The 21,521-nt window shown below is 39.9% G+C and overlaps 1 protein-coding gene across 1 annotated transcript in view; it reads right to left on the minus strand.

Moving 5' to 3' along the window:
- Positions 1-21,521, minus strand: part of PTPN4 (protein tyrosine phosphatase non-receptor type 4) — a 3,248,454-nt gene that overhangs the window by 1,109,891 nt on the left and 2,117,042 nt on the right. Inside the window, exon 14 of the mRNA XM_044060734.1 lies at positions 16,794-16,952. Within this exon, the coding sequence (XP_043916669.1) occupies positions 16,794-16,952 (159 nt within the window). The remainder of the gene's footprint in view (positions 1-16,793; positions 16,953-21,521) is intronic.

Raw genomic sequence — 21,521 nt, forward strand, 5'->3', positions numbered from 1 at the left:
AAAAAATGTTTTAAGTAGCAATAATGTGGATGTGCCTTTAAGACACAAGATTTTAATTAGAAGTGTCATGTGACAAACAGGGTGTGTATATATTGCTTGTGTTGAAGTTTGTTCAGTTTCTGATGAAGTCTTGCCATATGTGCAAGACGAAAAGCGCTTCATTAAACTGAGAGAGAATTTGCTTTGGTGTTTCCAAGCTGTCTTTTTGTTTTTCGTTAGCTTTTAAGGTATAAGCCATGCTGAAAGACAGAGTCTACAAGTCTGGGTGCAGTAATCCCCCCCTCACCTGTGTCATGAGGTCCGTGATCAGGGGAAGCTGCTTGGAGGGCTGTAAGGTCAGGCTGTGCAGTAAGGGGTACCAATGCTGCCTGGGCCAATATGGAGCAATGAGGATGGCCTTTGGTCTCTCCTCCCTTATTTTGATCAGTACCTTGGGAATTAGAGGAATTGGATGGAAAGCATACACAAAGTGGAAGTTCCAGAGGAAGGTCAAGGCATCCACCTTCCATGCTAGGAGGCAATACACCCTGGTACAGAACTTTTGCAGCTGGTGGTTGAGGTGCGAAGCAGAGAGATCCACCTCCAGAGTCCCTCACTCCTGAGGTATTTGCAGAAAGATTTACCTGTGGAGCTGCCATTCGTGGGGGTCCAGTAAGTTTCTACTTAAGTAGTCTGCCAGGGTGTTGTTGACCCCTGGTAGGTATTGGACAATTAGGTATAGACCCATGGAGGTAGCTGTCAGACAGAGGTTCATGGATAGTCTGCAAAGAGGGTAAGATTGGGTCCCCCCCCCTACCGTTTGTTGATGTACCACATTACTGTGGTGTTGTCTGTTTGTATGAGGAGGACCCCTGGCCTGAAGTATGGTTTGAAAGATATCAGAGCCTTTTGTACTGCCATCATTTCTTTGACTGATGTGTAAGTGAAGGTGCTGGGCATCCCAAAGACCTTGGGTGCACCTGCCTGCTAGGTGAGCACCCCAAGCACTGTCTGAGGCGCCGGTGGTGATGGTCTGGCCGGTAGGGAGGAGGATGAAGAGACCCTTGTTCTTGGCACAACCATCTGCCCACCAGAGAAACTTGGCCTTTATACATGGGATCAGAGGGAGAGGTCTCTAGAGACCGAGTGCTGGCACCAAAGGTTCTTTAGGTACCATGACGTTTTCTCATGTGAAGTCGAAGGCCATTTGGGAAGCTGTGTCTAGCAGAGCTCCCAAAAAAAATGATATCCCTGGTGGAAGTTTGCTTTGATTTCTTTTTGTTGATTGTGAACCCTAGGGGAAGTGAGGAGGGATTTGACAAAGAGAAGGTCCTGGAACAGCTTTTCTTTGCACTCTGCCTGAATGAGGCAGTTGTCCAGGTAAGGATAAATCTCAATATTTCTTTGTCTGCAAAATGCTATGGCTGGGGCTAAGCATTTGGTGAATACTCTGGGTGCAGTAGATAAGCCAAACTGCAGAGCAGAGAACTGAAAGTGTTGTGATCCTGCTCTGAAGCTCAGAAATTTCCTGCAGGATTCCCTTATGGGGATGTGGAGGCAGGTATCTTTTAGGACTAGGGTCACTAGCCAGGCATTTTCTGTTAGCATAGGCAGCAGCTGCTCCAAAGTGAGCATTATGAATCTGGGGACCACCAGGGAGGTGTTCAGAATGGATAGAGCCAGGATGGGGTGCCAAGTGCCCTCTTTTCTGGGAACAAGGAACAGTCTGGAATAAACGCCTTTGCCTGCTTGATCTGGGGGGACAGGCTCTACTACCTCCTAGGATATAAGATTTGGACCTGTTTCAATGCCTCTGCCCACTGACTTGGGAGGCAAATATGGGTACCCTCTTGGAATTGGTAGTTCTCTGAAAGAGAACTTGTATCCCTGAATAATGATCTTTAAGACCCATTGGTCCTTTGTTACAGAAAGCCAATTTTCTTTGAAGAGGGAAAGCCTTCCTCCTAGTTTGTTGTGGGTGAAGGGAGGGCAGAGGGGGGAGGGGTAGCCATTGTGAATTTTTGCACAGAAGGGTGGCTTAGAACTCCCTGCCTTTGGGGCAGAAGTAGTCCACTGTTTGCTTCTCTTCTGGCCCTGGGATAGGGGCCTGGATGGTCTGTCCCTGTGGGGCTTACTTTGGCCCTGTCTGCTAGGTGCAGGGAAGGACCAGTGCTCAGAGGGGAAAGTTCCTGCTGAACCTAGGAGGTTGAACCTGAAAGAAATCTTTTACTGTTTGCATAGATTTTGCTTTGTCTTCCATCTTTTTAAGAACCTCCTCTACTTTTCCTCCAAACAAGCGCTCCTTATCCAGGGGTGCATCAATAAGTTTAGACTTGACATGATCAGGTAGAGGTTGCTCCTTCAGCCATGCATGTCTCCTAATGACAGATCCTGTTCACTGCTGCCCTGCTAGAGGCTTTTAAGGTGTCATATCCACAGCGTAATGAGTGTTTGGCTACTTGACAAGCAGAGTGCAGTAAATCTGCTAATTCTTTTGAATTGGCACAGTCAGGAAATGTAGAAATCCTTTGTTTTAATAGCTCCAAATTGTGTTGCTGATATTTTAACATATGGAACTGACACAATTCAGTGCTCTGACAGCTAAGGTTGCAGAGGTGTATACTTTTTTACCCCATCTGTCCGGAGATCTGGTGTCCTTGTCAGAAGGAATAGGATTCTTGGCAGAACTAGTCTTAGCTCCTTTAGGTCCCTGTGTAATGACCTCTGGGTCTGCAGCAGGATTTCTGTACAGGTATTTGTGAGAATCCAGTACTCTGTAATACCGGTCAGGTTTACTGAGAGCTGGTGGGAGAGCGTCAGGGGCTACGCTGGATTCATGGAAAACATCATCCACCACTTCTAAAATAGGGAGGAATGGCCAGGGGTATGTGCTGGGGCAGGTCCAGAAACTCTCCAAGTCTTTTCTTAGACTGGGGGAAGTCCTGAGATTCCCACTGGAAATGTTCCCTGAGGGTGTGAAGGGTTTCCCTGAAGGAAAGGTCCTCTGGAGGGGAGGCAGAAGGGATGGATTCCTCTGCATCTAAATCCTCATAAGCAGTCAGAGGTTGCTGCTCCTCTTCAAAATTTGAACAGTGAGATTCCTCAGAATTCTGTTCTGTCATAATTTCTGGAGAAGGGTGCCTTTTCCTTTTGGAAGTTGTGGCCTGACTACCCCAGATAAGGGAAATGAGATCCTCCGCTATTTTAAGTATTTGTTCTTGGGGTGGTGGAGCAGGAGCAAGATGGTGGCTAGAAGCATATTTTTGAGGGGTGGCCTGGCTTCTAGGCCCGAGAGAATCAGTCGGTCTGAGAGAAACGGTAGTTGGATGAGAACACGTCGTTTTTTTGTCTAGATTCGGTACTGCGAAAGGCTTCCTCGGAAGCCAGTGCCTGCATCACGGCTCCGGACCCAACCGAGGCAGAGACAGCCAAAGGCTCAGAAGACGAAGATCATTTCTGCGGCATACTGGATTCCTAAAGGGTCTCGGTAGAGGCCTACATAGATATCGAATCAGAAGGGAGTTCTGTGGATGGAAGAGAAAAGGGTATGTTGTAACCTCTGGATACGTTTCCTAGCACCCACTCATTTTGTAGTGATATATGTCTAGGCGTCCAGTTGCAAAGGACAAATGACCCAAGACTGCCTCCAGACATGGACAGCCGGTCAGTGCATCAGGAGCTCTGATAGGACCTATCAGAGGAGTCCTCTTTAAATCCTTGGTTTTGCAGACCGCCTCTGGGGAGACATCTGCCACAGAAACCTCTTCCTCTGCCTCTGGAAGTATCCCCTTGCAAGTCCTGAAAAGGTGTTCGAGATTTCTGGAACTACATTTTCTTACCGGCTCGCTGGTTCCTTGAGAATGTACACTGAGGGCTAGAAAATTCTAAGCTGTTAATCCTAGATAAGAACTGCCAATTACAAATTTGAGGTAAAGCCTCAACACATGCTTTTAATAAGTGATGGCTAGATACTTGGTCGATTCTCCATCACATTTTTTAGGTTCATTATTTTGGAACAAGTTAAATAAAAGGGTTTAATAACAGATGAACACCATAATAAATGTGAGCTTAAATGCCAGTTAAGACTTAATACCACAAAACTGCAAGATATTAATGAAGCTTGCTCCATTAATTGTTTATTAAAACTGAAACATTTGGAAATGTCATTTTAACTTTTAATTCTTAGAACCACTTCATATAGTCTTCTATATGAATATTTTATGTATATTTTTCATTTTTGATGTGTTAAATTTTAAGGGTGGACACGGTGGTGCAGCGGTTAGCGTTGCCGCCTCACAGCATGAGGTTCTCCGGTTTGATCCTCAGCTGGGGTGCCTTCTGTGGAGTCTGCATGTCCTCCCTGTGGTCGCGTGAATTTCCTCCGGGTGCTCTGGTTTCCTCCCACATCCCAAAGACATGCTGTAGGTGGACTGGACACTCTAAATTGGCCCTAGGTGTGAGTGTGTGCATGTGTGTGCCTTCTATGGAAGGTTGGGTGCCGGGCTGGTAACTCGACACTGTAAAACTCCACTGCCAATCATGAGCGAACAGGTGATCCTCTGTGGCAACCCCTAAATGCGTAAAAGCCGAAAGAAGAAGAAGATGCCTTAAATTTTAGTGTTTAAAAGGGTGTTTCTTAAAATTTTAAGTATTGATTTGGGCTCATGAATTTGATAATTTGATTCATTTTTGGAGAGATTACAAATGGGAGTTTTGAATGTTGTCCATTATTCTGAAGAAGTTTCTAATGTATTGAAATGAAAGTGCTTAATGAATAAAATCAGTTTTAGTTTTTTAGTTTTTTCTTCTTTGTTACCTTTTGGACAAGAGCCCTGCAGGAGAGTACTGATTTGGAGTTTGTCTTCATTTCCTGGTTCCAGTTGTTTGTTTTTTGAGGCGTATATGCGCTTTCCAAATCTCTTCATCGCTCTGGACTCCCTGTTCGGTGGATGGACAGAGAAGCTTTTTTCCACTAGCTCTTTTTAGTGGCCGCCATAAAAACTAAGGCATCAACTGGAGTTCCCTTGCTCCAGGGAAGTCAATCTGTAGAGGAAACTAAGAACTAATCCGGCTGCTTGGGGATGGGATCAATAGTGTCAGGTTCCTACCAGACCCTGCAGGAAACCAGGTCAATAAGTTCGTCCACCGGGGGGTGGTCACCAAAAGGTAGATGAGCCAGCCCCGAAAGCCTCCAGGAACACACAGATTTCTCAGGAGAGGGAGTTTGGGAGGACCTGTCCCCTCTCTGAGGATTTCCAGGATGTCCCCAAAGGAGACATCATCAGGTGGCAAATGGGGGGGACACTTCCCCCTCATCAAAATCTCTCTCTTCCATGACAGATTTCATAGGGGAGTTTATGTGCCTACTCTTACATGTTCTCTTCCGAGGTACATCTTCTGCGGGGTGCCTGGAAGAGGTGTCGGAAGAAATGAGGAATCCCTCTTGGGAACATGTGTGGAGTCTTGCCTGAGCTGACCTACTCGGAGGAGCAGAAATGATGGGCTCAGATCCAATGACAGGAAAATTCAGAGACTTGAGAGGACGGCTCTCTATGTAAAGAGAACACCCTTTCTACTACCTGAAAGGCTGACGGGCCTGTGGAAACCTCTCCCCCCTCCTTGGAGCCACAGCAGCAGATGAAGGAAGGTCGGGGTCAGCCCCGGATCAGAGCCCTCCAGAGAAAATCAGACCCAAGATGTCCAGAGCCAAGGCACCAAGGGGAAGGGATGGATCCTACAAAAATAGGAGCTGAACCCAAACATTTCAGACATGGCACTGACCTCTCAGATCCGAGTCCATCCCTGATCCGAAGATACTGGAACAGGGCTGGTCAGGGATACAGAATCGAGGAAGGGAGCTTCCTTGGATCAGACGCTAAATCTCTTGGGGATCTTGGATCCTGGGACTCTGAAACCACAGGACGGATCAGAGTAGGAGACAATATTGCCTGGGCAGGTGCACTCACGTTTCAGAGAGGGGACGGAGTTGGCAGGACCCCATCTGGATCTGAGCCCTGAGAAATCGCAGCATCATCCTGCCCATATCTGCCTCTGTCAAGCTCCTAGAAGATCTGTATGATGCTACAGAAGCTGGCCTAGAATGCTTCTTCAGGGTCTGATATAACTGAGCTGGCAGAGCCGGAGAAACAGGTTTTAAAACAAACTCTGGAGACTGGCTCCTAGCTGTTGGATATGAGGGTCGGGGATCCAAGTGAGAGGTAGATGGTAATGGAGAGCTGGATATGGCAATTACACCTGTCGGATCCAAAGAGGCTTGTGGATCCAAGCAAGGTGCAACAGTCTTTGGATCCGAAGGGGTCAGATCCAAAGACTTTGTGTTTTTCAGGCACCTAGCTCATTTCTTTTATTCTACAGAGTCTTGAAGAGCTTTAGAGGAGGCATGAGCTCCAGGAGAAGAAGAAGAAGCTGGAACAAGCCCTTTAGTATTAATTTGCTGCGCTGGTCGGAGATGGTCCTGGGGCTGAAAGTGGTGCAGACATCACAAGAGGACGTTAGAGATGTTCAGGTCCCAGGCAATAAACACACTTCTTGTGGGCATCAGAATTGGGGATCTTATGCCCACAAGAAGTGCATTTCTTGAACCCTGTCAGTTTATCGGCTATGACAAGAGTACAGTCAACCGTGCAAACAAAGCTAAGCGCACTAGAAAAGAAGAAAATGCAATTTTTTTATAAAGCAAAAAAGTAAAGGAAAGTAAAAAGAATTATCAGCAATAGTAATTAAGAAAAATACCCTGTGTTAACGGATAAAAAGAAAAAATACCAACTATGTTAAGGTTAGCAATACTATAAAAACAGTAGAAAAGCCTAACACTGTACGTACACTGAGGAGGAGGAGAAGAAAAAGGAACGGAGAAAAAATTGAAGTAAATATATCACGGATCTGCAAAAAAATCAATAATTTCCTGCTCAAGAGAAGGAACCTGCGTCTGAACACAATGGCACAAAATAGATCTGAGGTATTTGGGATGGACAAAGGCATTATGGGTAGACAAAGGAGCTTGAGGGTTGAATCCAAAGTCTACAGTATGTGGCAGAGTTGGATCCGAACCCACGTGTTAATGAAGAATGAAAACATCATCAGAAGTATAATTAAGCACGTATAAAAATAGGAGAAATTACTATATTTAATACACACATATGATAACTGCACTTTTACTTCTTCACCCAGCAGCCAAAGATCACATTATATTACTTAAATCCAGCATTCATCTTGTTTCAGTACCATAAACAGCAGTGACTGGTGACTGGTGACCCCCCCCCCCCCCCCAACAAATCTCATACTTAAAATACCTCTACATACTATAAAGGTCTAACTTTACAAGATTATATGCAATTTGCTTCAAGACATTTACTATGTACATTTTAATAAGAACAAAACTTTTACTGCTTACAGTTACATCTTCAGTCCCTTCATTAACCTTCTACACATTAATGAAGATGTGGGAATTAAGTCTTCCTAGCAGTTATTTTTGCCATTTCTTGCAGAGCACAGTTCTCATGCCCAAACTGAATCTTATGGCAATGACATTTTATAGTTCATTTGTTTCCTGGTTTCTCATTATTGCTGTTATTCTGCCTGATCACCTTCACCACTCAAGTAACAGTAATATCTGGTTCAAGTCCAAGGAATTCCTGATTTTTCTCGTCAATTCCTAGGCTTTTTTCTGTCCCTCAATCATTTCCCTTGGGCTTAGCTATTGTCAGAAGCAAAATCCACTTTTTCTTACTTGCTCTTTGCTGGGCAAACTGTGTTTCTCATTAGTCTCCACCATCAAAAAATATCTTTGATCCTCCTGGGAAAATAATCTACACACAACTTGACATAGCATTTTAAAATTTCATACCTGCCTCTTGACATCCTCTGATTATAGGGATAAACTTGCTTCTGCCAAGTGTACAGTGAATAATCATTTTCTAGAAGAACTCTAGTGTCCCTAATTTTTAATATTTTTTTCCTTCCTTCACATGTTTGCCAGGACAAGCTCCATCTGCTGGAATGACCATATATTTTACTAATATAGGTCTTGGCTTCTTTCTGGTGGTCAGTTTTGGAAGATACACATAGTGTGTCCTTTCAGTTCCGCTGTGAAATATCAGTCCACTTGTTTATTTGTAACAACTGGTATAACAGAAAATCTCATTCTTTCTCTGTGTGCTCTGCCTTCTACTTTTCGGAAATAATTCTTCTTGAGAAGCCTCACTATTCCAGCACTCTTTCTTCATTTTAACTTCTAATTTCTGTGATATCAGTTCATCGCACAGCTTTTTCTACTGTTTCGAGCCTGTTGTAAATCGACTTTATATATTCCTCTGATGCCTCACTTATTTTAAGCACTTCTGAATAATCTGATTTAGTTTTTCCTCTGAATTAGTCGAAACCAACTCCTGTATGAAAGCTGAAACCTGAACTGTTTTTGCTAAAAATCTGCAAGGCCCTTCCACATTGTATTTTTTCTACTCCTTTTCTAGTTGGTTTTCTCTTTCTCCAGATTTATTCTTTTTCCACTTCCAAGCAGTGTAGTGAATAGCTAGAAACTGAATTTTACTTAGATTGGTAACTATTACTCGCTATTTTCGAAAGTTTATTTTTTCACACTGGGAGAGCTCTAATCAACCTGGTGATCAATGAGCTGTTGCTCCTTTCTCATAAAATTCTTATTATTATACACAACGTATTTAAGAAAATCGTGGAAAATAGTCTTCTTCCTCTTAGAAATAGTCTAATTATGGTTCCCATTCTAAAATAAGATAAACAGCCTACTGACCTTTATAATCATAGACGGATGTTATTATTAAAAATAAGCCATACACAGGATTCAGACTGGGTATCCAAGCTGCTAATGTGTTTGATAAACTGACTCAGGAAATCTACCTCAAATTAAGATCAGCAATCCATTCGCAATTCTTTCTAATACATAAGTTTTAGCTATCTCAACATAACATAACTTTAAAAAAGTAAATAAACAAGAATGCAAAGTGCTTGGTAGCTTTAAAAGCTGTCATTGACTTTACACTGTCTCCACAATTACCTAAAGCAAAGTACATCTTTTACCAACCAATAGGTTTGAAGGCTGTTGGGCACTGTCACACTTTGCAATGCTTACACAAACAACAAAAGTGTGCTACAGCTTTCAAAGCTGCCTGTGTACTTCTCTGTAGTGATTGTCACCTGTGTGTCAGTGAGAGGTTAAATAATAGGGTGGTTCATAATACAAGCCTTCTTATAACAAGCTTGTTTGCATAAAGGCTCATATGTAAGAATCTCACAACAGCTTAGTTACTTTTTCCAATTTCTCAGCCTAACTGGCATGTTCTGCATATTAAAAATTGCTTATATGCAGAGTAACAGACATACTTAAAACTCTAATAACTATATTTAATTCATAATGACCCAGTGTGATTTAAGAAGAGAGGAAAATACAATATAACAGTAAAAACATTTACCATCTTAGACCACACAGTAATTAAAAAGAAAAAAAAAAAACTTTAAATCAGCCTTGATACTGAGAAACTTTGATTTCCTAACGCTTATTTAAGGATTTAGAAAATATGATAGTCCAATCCTTCAAATTAACATTACAAAATGTTTATATCTCAACACTAAGATAAATATTACAACCGGTCCATATGTAAGTAAAGAATTAATAGTTACAGACAGTACAGAGCAAGCACACCTGTTGCTCTCAATACTTTCTATAAGAGGACAGAACTTACAAATTGACACCTTACAGAACTCATTATGTTAAATGTTTTGAAAGTGTGGAAAAATTGGAATGAAACTGATATAATATGCACAGAATTTACTTTCTACTAGTTCACATATTAAGGACTTTATTTTCATAATTTAACAGAATTCACTACCAAGTATAACACTTTACTGACAAATCAACATATTAGCCCAAATACATTAATTTTGCTATAATCAGAACTGTTAATTAAATATTCAGGAATTATTATAAAGAAACTGGATGCAGCGGTAGAGTTGTTGCCTCACAGCAAGAGGTTCTCCCGTTTGATTCTCAGCTGGAGCGCCTTCTGTGTGTAGTCTGCATGTCCTCCCCGTGGTCAAGTGGCGTTCGAAAGACATGCGTAGAATGGGTGTGCCTTTGTTGAAGGTTGGGAGTTGAGCTGGCACCTCGGCACCCATAAAAAATCTACTGCCAATCAGTAGCGGACCGGAGTTCCGCTGTGGCGACCCCTAACCGGGAAAAGCCGAAAGAAGAATATTATAAAGAAATTAAATCTATGATAAAACAAATTGCGAGAGCACTAATTTCAAAAATGTAATGCTTCATTTGAGCAAAATTTACTTTAGTTTTCAATACCAATGATTTTTCATCAAAACAGTTACATTGCCCTATGTGTGTGTGTGTGTGTGTGTGTGTGTGTGTGTATATATATATATATATATATATATATATATATATATATATATATATATATATATATATATATATACAAATCACCGGAAACACAATTCACTGAAACACATTTCACCGAAAGTTGTATACAGCCTTGTCCCCACTGTAGTGCAACCCTGGAGTTGGTATATATAGTGGGGGGGGGCACCGCCCTCCACATCGAGGGGTGTGGGGCCCCCCACATATTTTAAGTATATATCATGTTTGGATAAGAGTAACATATTGCAATTGCAAGTATGCATGTATATAGTTCAAAACATTTAAAATATGTGGGGGTCTATGCCCTCCACACCCCCCTACTATAAATACTATCTCCAGGGTTGCACTACAGTGGGGACAAAGCCATATGCAACTTTCGGTGAATTGAGCTTTCAGTGAAAAGTGCACACTAATTTGACTTTCGGTGAAATGTCCTACATCCATAGATATATATATACACACACACACATGGATGTGTGTGTATACTTGCGCATGTACATATGCATGTGTGTGTATATCACACCATTTTCCCCAAAACAGTATGCAAACCACATTACTGGATTTAGTTACTCTCTCACTATCAAACAGTTAAGCTCAGAAAAGAAAGGACAATTTTCTACACATACATGCTCATATATTACTATTCACATAAAACTGCTCATTGGTAAAACACCTATTATACAATGACTGGCCATTAACATTCCAAAAGGAACACACTGATTGGTCAGCCCAACCACCGTGTCCATTGTAAATCGAGAATATACCAATGATAAAAAAAGGCCACTAAAGTGAGCGGCCAGATTTTTTTTTTCTATTAAGCAAATTGTAGCTTTTCTTGTCTGCAAAGATGCAGGCATGAAGTAAACACATTTTGTTTTGGACTTTATCCCCCCATTTAACCTACACAGTACTATAAAATGCCAAGCATAGGGACATCAAAAGAGAGAAAGTGTACTGCACTGTTTAGCATTAACAGTTATTTCCATTTCCTAAACAGTGTCTCACGATCGCCTTTTTTTTGTTTGTTTAAAATGCACTTTATCCCCATTTAACTTTGATCCTGCACAGTACTGTAAAATGCCATTCGTGGGGACATCGGTATAGGAAAAAGTGCAGTGTGCTACATTATAGCAATAACCAATGACTTTCTTTCCTTAAGACAATGCACAGGTATCCACATTTTTAAATAAAAGATCGAGAGTTATGTACGAGACCACAGAAAATCCAAGGAAAATCAGGTACGTTCTTGCAAACTTAAAAATACTTCATTTTCCTTGTATTTTCCCATCTCTCTCGTGCCTCTAAACTTTCAGATTACACTTGTTTTCCTTTCAAAAATAGAAATGGAGATCGTCCTTTCTCCATTGCTTGCTTACTAAACCAGTGATGTACAGCGTGAGCGTAGGAGCACAAGTCCTATACGCATACACAGTACATCATTAAAGGGCAGAATCAGGAAACAATGCAGAGAACACCATGCCATTATACAAAGATATTATTTAAGAAAAGTATTTTTTCTTGTATAATGTCATTGTATAATAGCAATAACCGACTCTGTGGTGTGGTATACTGAATATTTACCCATGGTTAATGCCGTTTCATAACTCGCCCTCGTGATTAAACCACAACCACCAAGGGTAAATCTTCAATATACTACATCCATGTTGTGAGTTATTGCTATAATATACTACACTAAAATCTATACATTTAATTTTATGCATTACTAGATCATTGAAAGTACTGCAATCCATACACAATTAAAATAATTAAATTGTTATATCAGCAAACTACTTCCATTTTCACATTTATTGTCTTACAGAGTCAATTTATATTAATGCTGGAGTATTTTTTAAACTATACATATAAAAATCTATCCGAGACAATGTATTGTCCCCCCATTTCCCTATCAATATCAAAATAGCTAATACTAACACATTAAAACAGGAAAAAATAATTCTGCAGGTACTGTTCAATGGTTTGATTTGTCTGTCTCTCTTTCGGCTTTTCCGGGGTGGTGGTGCTGCGGTAGCGTTGTCGCCTCACAGTTAGACGTCCGTTCGATTCTCAGTTAGAGCTTCTTCTGTGTAGTGATATGCGTGAATGGGCATTCCTTCGTTGAAGGTTGTGCGTTAGGCCCAGCAAGCCAGTACGTAAAAATCTACTGCCAATCATTAGCAGACGGGAGTTCCGCTGCGGCGACCCCTAACCGGGAAAAGCCGAAAGAGACGCAAACAAATCAAACCATTGAACAGTACCTGCAGAATTACTGGTTTGATAATTTATAAAAATTAATGTTATGAATTTATAAAATATTTTGAGTAAATTTAACTGAAATAAGGCAGACAGCTTATATATTAAACATCCAAGATATTTTAATTCAAAGAATTACTGGCACTCCCTTCAGACAAAAACAAAATAATTTCCCTAAACTGCTATTATATTTACATTCTGCCTTAAAATTCAAAAGGTACATTTCATCTACAGAACTTTTTTTTCAAACATCAGTTATTTCTGCAACCTACTGTGGGTTTATGATCAATTCTTTTCCTGACATGCATCATGAAAAGGACTTTAAGACCATCTAACAATGTTCCACAACACTGAAATATCCTGTTGGGTTCATCAGGTTTAAAATAATATAATCTGCAAATAAAGCCAGCTTTTCTTGATTATCATACCAGTTATATGCTTGAATGTCTGAGTCTCGTATTTCTTTTTCAGTGGTTCTAAATATAACACAAATAACAAAAGGATAAGAAGACACCCCTTTCCCGGTCCATGTGTTCCAATAAAACTCAGACAGCCCCCCCCCCCGCCCCCCAACTTTAATTTTTGCTTCCAATCCCTCATAAATCCTTCTAATTAACCTTATTATTTTGTCAGGGAATGCAAATGCTTCCATTTCCTAGTTAGAAAATCCCATCCTACTCTGTCAAACACTTTCTCTGCATCAAGACCCGCTAACAACAATTCTGTCTAGATCATTGTTGTATTAATGTTGTCAAATGTTTGCCTCCCCTCCACAAAACCACAACAATCCATACCAGTCAATTTTGGCAACACATTTGCTACTACTACAGCTATTACAGACATAAACACTTTATAATTATGGTTTAAAATTGAACTGGGCCTTTATGAAGCTAGTCTGATGTGTCTTTATCTTAAGGTATTACTGCCACCACAGCATTCTTCCAGGATGTTGGTGCTTCCCCAACTTTTAAAATACTGTTAAACAAAACACAGTCTAGCTTCCAAATTGCCACAGGAATACCATCTATTCCTGGAGACTTTCCTGCAGATTGATTATACTTTATCATTTGTGCCTCATCTCCTCCTATCTTAACAGTTGAACCTCATCCACCTCTAACCTTGGCACACTTAAGTCTTGCATAAATATTTCCATTTGTGCTTTTTCTTGATATCCACATGTATCTGCGCTATACAAATTTTCATAAAACTTCTGAAATATCTCTAATACAGCAGCAGGAGCTCTCGTTATTTTTCTTTTATGGGGTCCCTAAGTTTGGCAACAACCTTTTATACTTCCTGATGCATGAGTCATCGCGGTAAAAGTTTTTGTGCACTGGAGTTATCAAAAAACAGTCGCTTAACTGCAATCTTTCTAAACTCATGCATATTATCCAGAAACTCCCTTATTTTCTACTTTGCACTCTGCAGTGGTGCCTCTTCCTCTTCTGTGAGATTCCCTTATTCTGCAATACTTTAACCTTTGTCAGCCCATCTAAATAATTCTTGTTAATTCTTAAAGTTCTCTCTTTTCCTTTTATTTCCACCCTGATCTTAAATTCCACTTTCATTTTATCCCACTCACTAGATATAACATCTAAAGACATTTCTATCTTTCCTATTATCTCTTGAATAATTTCCACTACCCATTCCATAAATCCCTCTCTTTTTAGTAGGCAGGTGTGGAAGTGCCAGTCTCTTATTTTTCTTCACTACCCTGCATTTTTAACTCAGTTATTACTGCATGATGTGAAACAGTTACGGGATTGTGTGTGGGTCGAACCTTTCAATTAAATGCACATCATGTTCATGTGAAATATAATTTCTGACTAGTCTAGCTCAGTTATTGTACTTTGGTAATAATTTATACATTCTCTTTGAGTACCTGCTACTGAATTCACGTCTCTCATACCAAATATTTTCATAACATTTCCAAAATAATCTACCCTCTTGTTTTATTTTACCTTCTAGGTCCCCAGATACATACTCACTGCTGCAAATCAAGTTCCAGTCCTCACCTGCAAGGTATATTCTCTGCTGAAAGCAGATTTCGCCCAAAATGTTCTCAGGTTCCATAACAGCAGTCTTAGTTGGAATATAAATACATGCTAATGTAATCCTACACCCTTGCCAGTAGCCCTTACTACCACAAATCTACCATTATCTTTTTTTCCACCTTCTATCCATCTCCTATCACTATTGGAGATCCTTTACCAATTAGTATAATTACTCTCCTTTTTATTTCTCCCAGATACTCTGCTAAACATCCAACCTGAAATCCTTTCTTTTTCAAATTCACATGCTCACTTTGAGAACGTATCTCCTGTAGCATTATTTGCACTCCGCATTTAATATAATTCAATACTCTTAACATTTTTGTCTATAAGTGAGAGCATGGACATTCACATTTCAAAATTATATAGACAGTGTAGCTATTATGCTAATAAGTTATTATACTCACCTACTATATATGTCAGCTTTTTTAAATGTCTATTTCCAGGTTTTGTGTTACATGCACCAACTAATGTTTGTCAGGTTGATTCTTTATACACCTGTTTTTTTTTTGTCATCTCCATTTGAACCTATGTCAGATTTGATAGACATTTTGTTTAAAATAAAGCTCTCGAAAAACACACCACACCCCATTACCTATTAACTTAAAGCAAACAAAACTATGTACCTCCTCAAACAATGAAGTTTAACCCTACAGATAGGAGCAATTGCACCCACAGGTATTACCTAACCTAATAATTAAGGTTATGCATGCTAAAATGAATGTTACAGCCTGTGCTCCTACTTACACTAATTGCTGTCTGTTCTTGTCTTATCTTTATTCATCTCCCAGATGTGAAAAACATGCTATATGTTTTTAGCCTTAAGAAAAAGTGCAGTGGCCATCTTTAAATAAAATTAAATTATACACTGCTCTTGTAAATACAATGAGGCATTTAGACACAAGGAAAACTGTCATCTCTTATTTACTTCCAATAATTTCAATGTTTTACTAAGCTGCTTGCCCTTGTACCATTTAATTTTACGTTTCTCTTAGCAAACAATATTCAGACATCTCAAAATGTATTGCCTGAAACTGTAGTTAGCTTTTCTCCATGGAAACGTAAGAAAATAATGTACAGCTTCCCTCTGCTACAAATGTCTCAACTTAGATTGAACATTTATTTGCTGAAGGAAAACTTTTCATTACACTCAGTGTCCTCTTATTTTATAGCACAGATGCTTACACAAGAACCTTATCAGATTAAGCCAAGGGCATTAATCTAGACATTCACCTATGCAAAAGTAAGGGAAAATATCTCAACTGTACATATATCATAATCAATGCACTTTTACAACCATCCTGTCTAAGATTACAGCATATTAACGTGAATACACTTTTGTCTACCCTTTCTCCTCTCTTTACATCGAGTTGTTCCAGTACATTATTATTATTACTGTCTAAGTCCACCATAATTTACCATCAACATTTGATCCTGGATGAACATAAGATCCCAGTAAACATAACTGTTTAGTTGACTTCTAATATATTTATAAAAGGTTTTACCATCCTTAAGTTATAACAGTACATTGTGTTCACATATACCCTTTGTTTAAGTAAATTTATTTAGTTGGTAGTGAATGGAAACATGGTTTTATTGAAGTGCAAAGAATATCTCTTACTTGAGTTGTGGGGATTCAATTTTTATTATACAGCTTTTGTGCCATCTACATCTACCAATGGGTATATAAATACACATTGCTCTTACATTATTTTTTTAATGGAGTATGATTTTCCATTGTTGAAAACTATACTGAAATCCAGCACAGGGGCAGCACCTTCATCAACATCAAGTAAATTATGAATGGCTATTTGGTAAAATGCCTGGTAAAATAAGATATACCAGACATATACTTCAGGAAAAAGTACATGTTACATTGGCAAAAAAGGCAAATGTATTTCCACTTTAAGATGCTTCTAAAAGGAACATAGACAGCAGCCATCTGAAAAAGCTAAAAACACTGCAGGGACATTGTATCTGACATATAGTACTGGTTCCAATTAAAAAATACAATCTGTCTGCTGATATTACATTAAAATTCTTGAATGACAAAAATAAAACACAAATAACTTTCTAGTCAAAAGACTTACGGTGAAGTCTCCAGAATGATGCTGTTAGCCTGTGTGGATGACGGGGACCTGTGGTTAGCAAAGACATCACTTGGAGAGATATGGACCACATGGTCAACTAAGTGCCCAACAGAAGAAGGTCTTAATCTTGTGCCTTCCTGCCCAAATGCAGATGCTCGACTAATTGTCCAAAGTTAAAAGGTGGCACCGGAAAGGAAACAAAATGAAATGATTACTATCTCTGCATAAAAAGTCTTAAAATACAGAATGAAATTACTGTCTCTGCATAATAAGTCTTAAAATACAATCCAGCAAAACAAGGTACACAGCAAGACATAATTCAATACACTACTTTTGTTTACAACAGTAACGTACATCAATGGATTTACAAAATGAAATCCCCTAATAGTAGAGCATTTTGTTTGCAACTGATATTAAATGATGCTTGCCTGTATTTCTTCCAACACTACTGACATACTGTCACACTCTTGTACTTCCAATTCAAGAAAGCAAACATGTAATGAAACTTGTACTGTACTTCCCACAAAACAATCCAATACAGCAATGCAGGAAAAAGATGCAATTTAGTGGACCAATAACTTTATAGCCATCAATTTTTATACTCAATATATGGCATTTAGGGTCACAGAGGAACTACAGCTTATCCCATGAAGCAAAGGATAGAAGGTAGAAAAACACACTTTCAAACACATCTAGAGCAAATTTCACATTACTAATCATCTTGTCACTACGTCGTTGCAATGCTGGAGGAAGTTAAAGACTTCAGGAGAAAATAAAAGCTTGCATAAACAAGCAGAACTGTGACGATAGGAGGTACTGCCAGCCATGCCAGGAGAAGTAGGGCAGTGGATGTTTGACTTGTGCTGGCACAGCTAATCTGGAATTGTGTAAAGAATTACATGTCATTTGTATATCAAACTGATTTGTATGGATGCTTGTGCTGAAAATTTGTGTGTGAGGTTTGCTTGTGTTAAAATGTACCAACAGTGCACCCTGCTGGAATGAAAAGAAATGTACATGTATTACAGTAACTGAATTAAATGTGTATGTTTTAATAGAAGATACTAGGACAGCAGAGGTTAACCAGCTAGCTTACTTTAAGAAAAATGAGGAAATGTAAACGATCTGTTAAACCTATTAAAATGGCACCCCACAGTGCTGAATAGAACCAAAGATGGCAGATCTGGAAGAAGCATTTGTTCAACAGCTCATTAAAAAAGAGGAGCCACAGGCACTGCCATGAACATTTAGATGTGTAATGTAGCTGACTATGCTAAATTCCTGGCTCAGCTTCAAAGGTGAATACTGTGAGAACCAACAGTCAGGTGACCAGATAAGGTCATTCTGCAAGCCATCTTGGATATTATATTTTAAAGGGAGCAATCTCCGAGTATCCAGTATTCTGTTCTGGGAAACCTGACTAGAAAGACTGCTCACGTATTTCACTGTGACTTGCTCTATCAAGTTATTTATTAGAGAATAGCAATTCTCCTAGATTCAGTCAGGAATATAGTGAAGTTTAGTTTAGAGATTGTTTTTCTTTATTTGTACGAGCCTGTCCATCAATGTTATTTTCAATATGTCCTGTGATCTGAACTCTGTGGTTTGCTGTAAATACATATTTATTTTCTTGTTCTTTTATTATTTACTGTTAAACATACTTGAACTTTTCATTGTGGATGATAATTTTTTACAAAATATTTAAGCTTCGAGTATGCGTATAGTTGGTGAAAATGGGTGGGCCACTCCAGAAGGCCTAACTGTCTTGGTCAACTACTACCATTTGTATTAATATTAATATTATATAGTATAACTGGACACCCTTTAAGGGTCTAAGAGTAGCTGATTGTGGAGTGTCTGGTGGCAGTGATAAGTGCCTTATACTCTGGACAGAAGGCGGCACAGCAGGTAACTCTGTGCAAGCCTTTCCCAGGTGTGTGTGTGTGTGTGTGTGTGTCAGCTACTTGGAGTAGGGACACGAAGCACTGGTTTCGCAGAGAGGGTGCTTGAGGACTTGGCTTGGACACTCGGCTGAGGACCTAACCCTACAGCTGTACCAGTGGGGAGTCTTAGTGGGGCCTGGAGGGAGACAGATATAAAGAAACCCAGACCCTGGGCTGACTGCTTTCCCTGTGTGCTTTTAAGAAACACAAAAAAAAAGATCTAGCAATGCTAAACTTTCCACTGTGTGATACCTTAAACCTCTTGTATCAGAGGCAACATGGGATATATGCAAATTACCTGTTAAGGATATCAGGTGTTTCAGCTAAATGGCAATTCTGAATGTCCATGACTTTTTCTTTTACTTTTAAGTCTATGTATTGACAATTTCCGGCCAAAAACCAAACCCCTCTAGCAGTAGACAAATAAGTAAAAGAAAATGTCATGGACACTCAGAATTGCCATTTAGCTGAAATACCGGATATCCTTAAAGGGTAATTTGCATATATCCCATGTTGTCGTCTCTGATACAGGAGGTTTAAGGTATCGCACAGTGGAAAGTTTAGCTTTGCTAGATTTTTCTTTTTCTGTTTTTTAACCAATTGGTTTTCCTGTGTGATCTTTTTAATCATCGTTTTAGTTTGTTGGCTGGAATATTTTGTAGACACCCTTATTGTTTATGGATATCAGTTAGGTATGACAACCCTGTGTTTCCAAAAGTTAAACATTCCTCTTATGCTGTGCAGATAATGCCATTAAGAAGGCAAAAGCATACATGTCCACAGCTAGAGGGGCTTGGCTTTATTGTCTTGAAATTGCCCAAAAATTGACATTCAGAATTAACATTCAGCTGAAACGCCTGATATCCTTAAAGGATAATTTGCATATATCCCATGTTGCCTCTGGTACAAGAGGTTAAGGTATCACACAGTGGAAAGTTTAGCTTTGCTAGATTTTTCTTTTTGTGATTGTTAACCAATTGTTTTTTTTTTTTTTCCTGTGGGACCTTTTTACTCATCGTTTTACTGTGTGCTTTTAAGGGAAATTGTGCTCAATGCAGAGATGTCTGCATCTGGAAATACTAAGTGTATCCATTTGCATTCCAAGTGAACATTCCCCACAGGTGTCAGTGGAGAGGACTGAGGCTCCATGATTACTGGCCCAGCGTAGGGACATCACAAGAACATTCAAACTCTAAAAGAAGGGGCCCAGCTAAGAATGGAACCAAAAAGCCAAGTGCTTCAGGCTTAATTTTCGCCATTAATATGGTCTCTAAAGGTGCAGTGCTCTAAATATGTTATCATCTAGCCACTCCGCCACAGAACCATTTCCAAGCTCAAACCCGCTGGGTTGAGCACTGCTTATCTAATGCACTTGGATAAGGTAACTCAAGTGATGAGACTACAGCACTACCAAGCTACTATACACGCAGGCACCACCAGCTAAAGATGCTGGATCTCCCTCAACAGAGTTGTGCTGGCAGACCACCACCACCATGACAATGACACTGCTGAAAATTCATTGTTTTTGCCAACTAATTTTTCTAATTTGGAAATCTTAATCATACAGCCGTATCAATATTCATTAAAGATAAATACACCTCCAGATTGGTTAGCATGATTCCCTAGAGATACTTCAGGTGCAATTAACTGTTGGCAAGACACCTATTCAAGTCATTGCCAGATACAGAACCCCCTCCATGAGTCAGGACACCCACTCTGCTTATTTGGATCTACCTGAGTCCATCAAGATACATCCAAACACCATGGTTTGGGGTGTCTTTATTTAACAACCCATCCACTGACTGGGTAAATTACTCATGTGCAAACTCACTTGCCCAAAGGTTCCTCGACTTCAGTAACTCCAATGCCCTGGCCTAGCTTGTTGACACTCCCACAAGGGGTGCCAACATCCTGGATTTGGTGATTACCAACACAGGGGACCATTGCAGCACCCCTACTGTGAGGTCTTCTATAGTGAGATCTGACCACAAATCAGCCTTATTCGAAGCAAATATCTCACCTGCCACCTCCCAGGAGCAACTAAACTAAAAACCTTCTCCAAAACAGATTATAACCTCCTACAGGATGGTATAAATAGCTTCACTGCGCCTCCCTCTCAGATGGGACCGGCAACTATGCAAAGTTCTACACAAATGGTTTACACAAACACCTGTATTACTGCACTGACTTGGCCATACCTGATGGGACCAAAACAAGCTCAAGGAAGAGCAAACCTGCGTGGTGGACAACTGTCATTAACAGGCTTTACAATAAGTGGAAGAAATTGCTGCCTAAGAGTAACAGGGGAGAGAGCCCTAAACTGGAAACACTCCCTCCTCAGCTTAAACAAGCAAATAAGACTTCTTGTGAAGTTCTGCAAACTACAAATCTGAAATAGTTTCCTCAACTAAGGACAACCATAAGGTGTTCTTCAGTTACATCCGTAACCTAAAAGGAAAGGTCCAGATTTGAGCAGAACTAGTAGTTAATGATACCACATACACTGAGCCTGTAGACATTGTTAACCGGTTAGCAAACAGGTTCTGTGAAAACTTCACTCCCCTGTCCCCGCCATACGTACCCCATGACATCCCTAACACCTATCCTCTTACCTTGTATCTCTAAAGAGCAGGTCAGAAATACCCACTCTAAGGTCAAAAACACAGCATCTATGAGACCGGATAACATCACAGGCTACATCCTACATGGGCAAACACAAGAATTAGCAACAGCATTGGGTACTCTCTCCAATTATAGTCTAAACATGGGTTGCATCCCAGCTGAA

This window comes from Protopterus annectens, chromosome 2.part0 (genome assembly GCF_019279795.1).
Source record: "Protopterus annectens isolate FY-2018-M chromosome 2.part0, PAN1.0, whole genome shotgun sequence".
Lineage (NCBI taxonomy): Eukaryota > Metazoa > Chordata > Ceratodontiformes > Protopteridae > Protopterus > Protopterus annectens.